Source organism: Narcine bancroftii, chromosome 2, assembly GCF_036971445.1.
Source record: "Narcine bancroftii isolate sNarBan1 chromosome 2, sNarBan1.hap1, whole genome shotgun sequence".
NCBI classification, from domain to species: domain Eukaryota; kingdom Metazoa; phylum Chordata; class Chondrichthyes; order Torpediniformes; family Narcinidae; genus Narcine; species Narcine bancroftii.
In genome coordinates this window covers 346201202-346207201 of record NC_091470.1, presented here as the reverse complement: position 1 = coordinate 346207201, position 6000 = coordinate 346201202, and the positions used below count along the sequence as shown (strand labels likewise).

At 43.4% G+C, this 6000-nt stretch overlaps 1 protein-coding gene across 1 annotated transcript in view; it reads left to right on the top strand.

Annotated features, from left to right (window-relative positions):
• Positions 1-271: 271 nt before the first annotated feature.
• Positions 272-6000, top strand: part of LOC138753126 (collagen alpha-1(XXII) chain-like) — a 57224-nt gene continuing 51495 nt past the window's right edge. The window contains exon 1 of the mRNA XM_069915704.1: positions 272-395. Coding sequence (XP_069771805.1) covers positions 272-395 — 124 coding nt within the window. The remainder of the gene's footprint in view (positions 396-6000) is intronic.

Genomic DNA, 6000 nt, shown 5'->3' with positions numbered 1-6000 from the left:
TTCTTACATCAGGCTGCTTTTCATCAATTATAGCTCAGCTTTCAGCACCATCCTTCTCTTACAACTGGTCAGTAAGCTTCAAATCATGGACCTCTGCACCTCCCTCTGCAACTAGATACTTCACTTCCTCATCCAAAACCACAGTCAGTGCAGATCGGTAACAGCATCTCTTCCTCACTGACGTTCAACACAGGCACAGCTCAAGGATGTGTGCTGAGCCCACTGCTCTACACTCTCTTCACTTATATCTGTGTGGCTAGGCACAATACAAATGCCATTCTACAAATTTGACGATGACACCATGGTTTTCAGTAAAAAGGAAGAGTACAGGAGTGAGACAGATCGGTTAGTTGAGTGGTTTCACAACTACAATCTTGCACTTTACAGTAGCAAAAGTAAGCAATTGATTGTGGACATCAGGAAGGAGAAACCAGGAGAGCACAAAGCAGTCCTCATCAAGAGAGTAAAGAACTTCAAATTCCAATCCTGGGTGTCAACATCGGAGACTATCATGTCAATTCAATCATGAAGAAGACTTGCCAGTGGTTATATTTTATTAGGCTTTCAGGAGATTTGGTATGTCACAAAGACTCTTGGAAATTTCTACACGTCTCTGTGGAGAAAGTTCTGACTTGTTGCACCATTGTCTGGTATGGACAGGACAGGAAAAGGCTCGAGGGTTATAAACTCAGGCCGCATCATGGGTATGAGTCCTCGATCCATTGAGGAGATCTGTAAGAGGCAGTGTCTCAAGAAAGCATCTCAAGGACCCTCATCACCTAGTCCATGCCGTCTTCACATGGCTATTATGACAAAGGAGATATAGAAGCTTGAAGACAAACAATCAATGTTACAAAAACAGCTTCTTCCCCAGACACTACCTCACTTTTTCCCTTTATTGCAATAATTATCTATTTTTGAATATTGTATTTGCAGAACTGTAATTTATCAGTATTAATTATTGTCATGTAATATAATAGGAATGTAATATTACATGAAATTGCTTTAGTCTGCTATAAGGTGCACTATTCCCATTTCTCAGCTTCCCTTACAGTCAGAAGTAAAAACAAGTTCCCTCAGAGTAATTGATGGTCCATGGATTCACCTCTAGCACTCCCACAGCCTCTGTAGTCACACAGAAGCCAATTCATTTCAGACCATCAGTGACCCAAGTCCAGATTCAAACATCTGGCATGATCAGGACCTCTTGGGAACCCTCCTTGCCCTCAGAATCCTGTTGAATTCCAGTTCCAAAACCTGGTTCTCATGAGCCAGTCTCCAGCAGCCGCAGCCTGGACTGGGTTCCTTGCCTGCAAATCGCCAGCCAATAGCTGCATGTGTATGTCCTTCAGCCGCAGGGCTCCTTGCTGGTTCACCACTGTGGTCACCGCCCTTTGGGTTGTCTCCTCCATTTCTCCTTCGCAACAGGGGGTGGGGTGCTCTCCCTGTCACTGGTGCCGTGAGCCAGTCACTACTCCCCTGGAGTCTGGAACTCCTTGAAACAGCCGTCGAACCCAGACCATGTTGTGCTCAGATCCTGCAGACACGGGATTTTAAACTAAAGCACTCTCGGCTCCTTTTAAAGGCTGTACAGAGCCATCGGCAGGAGAACTTGGCAGTAGAAACCTGCAGGGGAGCACTGTGTCTCCAACCTCTGCACCTCCTGGGTCTGCAACAGCGGCATCGCTGCCATTACATTTTTTAATCGCATTTTTCACCTGTAATGCTGCTGCAAAACAACAAATTTCGTGACACATATTCTTTTATTTTGCATATGAAAAAGATGGACTCTTGGCTTTTATTTGTACTTGGGATATACTTTTGAACAAATATTTGGCCACATTTCAGACTAAACTTAATAAATGGACAGAAATGCAAAATTTTAGAAATCAGTAAATATTGCACACTGAAAACAGAGTTCACATTTTCAGGTCAATGAACATTCATTAGAAACTGAAGGGTTTCCTCCTCAGGAGGTGAGAATTGGCCCCTATTAAAATTTTAATAGGAATGTTGGAATAATCTCAGAATCGCTGCATTTATTAAAAATGTTTGTAACCTTCAACCACGTATGCTTTATGTTTGCATTAAATTCCAACATCTTACCTAAATCAAACACAATTCAAGAAGCATTATTACTACAAACAAAACTTGTTCTTTCCATAAACAGGTATTTGATTCCCAGCCTACAAATGATTCTCCAGGCTACACATTGGGTTCAGAATATGGCACCAATATTTTATGTATTTTTTTTTAATTGGAGGCTCCACCAGAGCTGCTGCAACAGCAGTTCTACCACTGATGTGGAACCCGAAGAGAGAGCAGGGAGCAGAGACCGAGCGCTCGCTCATGCAGCTGATTGCCAATGGTTCCATTGGCCGGTGACCTTAACCATATAACAATATATAACCATATAACTACTTACAGCACAGAACAGGCCAGTTCGGCCCTACTAGTCTATGCCGTAACAAATCCCCACCCTCCTAGTCCCACTGACTAGCACCCGGTCCATACCCCTCCAGTCCTCTCCTCTCCATGTAACGATCCAGTCTATCCTTAAGTGTAACCAATGATCCCGCCTCGACCACATCTTCCGGAACCTCATTCCACATCCCTACCACCCTTTGCGTAAAGAAATTTCCCCTCATGTTCCCCTTATAATTTCCCCCCTTCAATCTTAAACCATGCCCTCTAGTTTGAATCTCCTCCACTCTTAATTGAAAAAGCCTATCCACATTTACTCTGTCTGTCCCTTTTAAAATCTTAAACATCTCTATCAAGCCCCCCCTCAATCTTCTACGCTCCAGAGAAAAAAGCCCTAGTCTGCATAACCTTTCCCTGTAACTCAAACATTGAAGGGGTTGCAGACTCTGAGGGAGTGGCAGACCAGCGCAGGGCACCATTAACAGGGAGAACAGCCCCATTAAAAGGTGTAGCAGTGGAGACGACCATAAGAATGGTGACCACGGTGGAAGCCTAGCAAAGAGTCTGTAGCTGAAGGACACACACAGGCTGTTGGTGACTTGCGGGTGAGGAAAACACACTGCTGGGCTTGACACATATTCTTGAGAATAGACCTGAATCCTGAATTGCAACCTGATTTTCCAATCTCCTGCCTATCATCCTGTGCTCTTTGCAGCGTGATCATGAGGGTTTATTGTCACATGCATTAGTGCAAGGTAGAGATACACCAAAATTCTTACTTGCTACAGCCATGCAGGTACATAAGATACACCAGTGGCAATAGGTTAAATTAAAATTCCAGCAATATGTTATGAAGCAGAGAAAAGCAACCATCTGTTTTGCTTTGAAATGCCAGCTACGGGTGGCCCAGATTTCAGAAATATATAGAAGAAAAGGGATTACTGCTGCCAGTAGACCATCAGTTTTGTGCCAAGTCTGAAATCTTAATCTTCACATACACTATTTTCTCAATTGTCTGTGCTGAGCTAGACTTGTGTGGATGAGTGTGTGCCCACACACAAATACTGGGTGTTCACCAACCAGAAGCCCTGGATGAATCAGAGAATCCGCAACCTGCTGAGGGCGAGAACAAGGACATTTAAGGCTGGGTATCGAGATCTTTCCAAGAAGTCCAGTGACGATCTGTGGAAGGCCATTTCTGAAGCAAAGTGGCCATTTTGGAGGAAGCTAGAGACAGAGACAGATACACACTAGATATGGCAGGGAGTGTAGGCCATTGAAGTCTACAAAATGGGGGAGAACACTATAGATGGCTGCGATATTTTACTAATCGATGAGCCAAACACCTCCTTTTCCCGCTTTGAGAAGAACCAAACAGTACCAACTAGAATCCCTGAAAAGGGTGAGGAACTTGTAATATCTATCTCTGAGGGCAACGTCAGAACATCATTCAAGAAGGTGAATACTCGCAAGACATCCAACCAAATGGCCAGAGTGTACACCTCTCTTTATGGCAGTCAGAGGTTCCCACCAGCTTCAAAAGGGCATGAATCATCCTGGTACCCAAGAAGAGTAGAATGGGCTGCCTCAACGACTACCACCCATTAGCACTATCTTCTAACATGATGAAATACTTTGAGAGGCTGGTCAGGGTCAGAATTAAGACATACCTAAGTAAAGATCTACACCCACTGTAATTCACCCGTCGTCACAATCGCTCCGCAGCAGATCTAATACCGCTGGCTTTCAAATCAGCTCTGGATCACCTCAAAAACAGCAATTCATACATATGGCTGCTCTTCATAGACTACAGCTCAGTTGTCAATACCATTATACCCTCAGAGCTGTACTCAACTCTGCAATTGTGTCCTTGACTTTGTCATTGGAAGACCACAGTCAGTAGGAATTGGAAACAACATCTGCACCTCACTGATCATCAACACAGATGCACCCCAAGGATGTGTGCTTAGCCTACTGTTCTTCTCATTACACACCCTCGACTGTTTGGTCAGGCACAATCCCAACGCCATCTACAGGTTTTCTGATGACACCACAGTCATCGGTAGAATCACAAACAGCAAAGAGGAAGCGTCCAGGAGAGAGATGGATCATCTCGTTGAATGGTTTAATGACAACAACCTTGTGTTCGATTTCGGCAAAACCAAGGAGATAATTGTGGACTTCAGGAGGAAGTCAGGGGAACAGGACCCAGTTGTCAGCGAGGACCATAGTGGAGACGGTCAAGAACTTCAAATTCCTGGATGTCAACATCTCCAAGCATCTGGCCTGGAGCCTCCTCATTGATGCAATCACAAAGGAGGCTCACCAGTGGCTATACTTTGTGAGATGTCTGAGAAGATTTGGCATGTTACTGAAAACTCTCGTAAACTTCTACAGGTGTACCATGGAGAACATTCTGGCTCGTTGCATCACTGCCTGGTATGGAGGTGCCAACTCTCATGGCAAGAATAAACTCCAGAGGGTTTTTAACTCTGCCTGCGACATCACAGGCACCAGACTTCACTCCATCAAGGACATCTACATGAGACGGTGCCATAAAAAAGCAGCCTCTACCCTCAAAGATCCCCACCATCCAGGCCATGCCCTCTTCACTCTGCTACCATCAGGAAAAAGACACAGGTGCCTAAAGACGAGCACTCAGTGGCACAAGTACTGTTTCCTCCCTGTTGCCATTAGATTCCTGAATAATCAATGAACCAAAGACACTGCCTTTATTTTATTTTTTTGTGCACTATTTACTGTATTATTATTTTATTGATTTTTTAAAGTAATGTCTCAAGATGTTTATAATATGTATATTTGCACTATAACGCTGCCACAAACACCAAATTTCGTGACTTGTTCCTGACATTAAATCCTGATTCTGATTCTAAGACTGACACTGACAGTCCCTCCCAATAGGTGCCCATTTTAATTGCACACTGCATTCTCAATCCGACATGTCTGTCAAACTAAGGTTAATCGTAAATTGGAGGAACAACACCTCACATTCTGTCTAGGCACCAAACCCCCCACCCCATCTGTGTTCTCCTGATGAAAAGGAGGAATTCCAAAAAAGTGGTTTGGAAGAATTTAGCCACTTCAGCTGTTCGAAAAGTGGACAGATTCATCTTGATCAGTTCTTCATGGCCACTTGATGAAACCCTTGCCTGGGTTTGTTAATTCATCATGTGAAACACAGATTCTAAAACCTCCATGCAAAAGAAGGGGATTTGTGGAAAATTATTCGAATGAAGAAACAATTCTTTAAAACCAACTCTCCAAGAAATTTGTGCATTTTGAGAAGTCTGATGCCACACACTTACTCCATAATTGCTTTTGAACAGCAGTGAAGACTTTGAGTTTCAACACAAAAGCTTTGAGACTGAACATTAAAATTATCTTTTCAGAATTAGCTGAAATTTTAATGGTCTGGGTTTTGCCACACATGCATGCACACACACACGCACATTCACACACACTCTTGTGCATAGTGGGGTTAAGTTAACATTAAGTAAGAAGTGTTATGTTATTAATACAAATTATTGTTTTGAAGATACCATGGTCTTGTTGAAT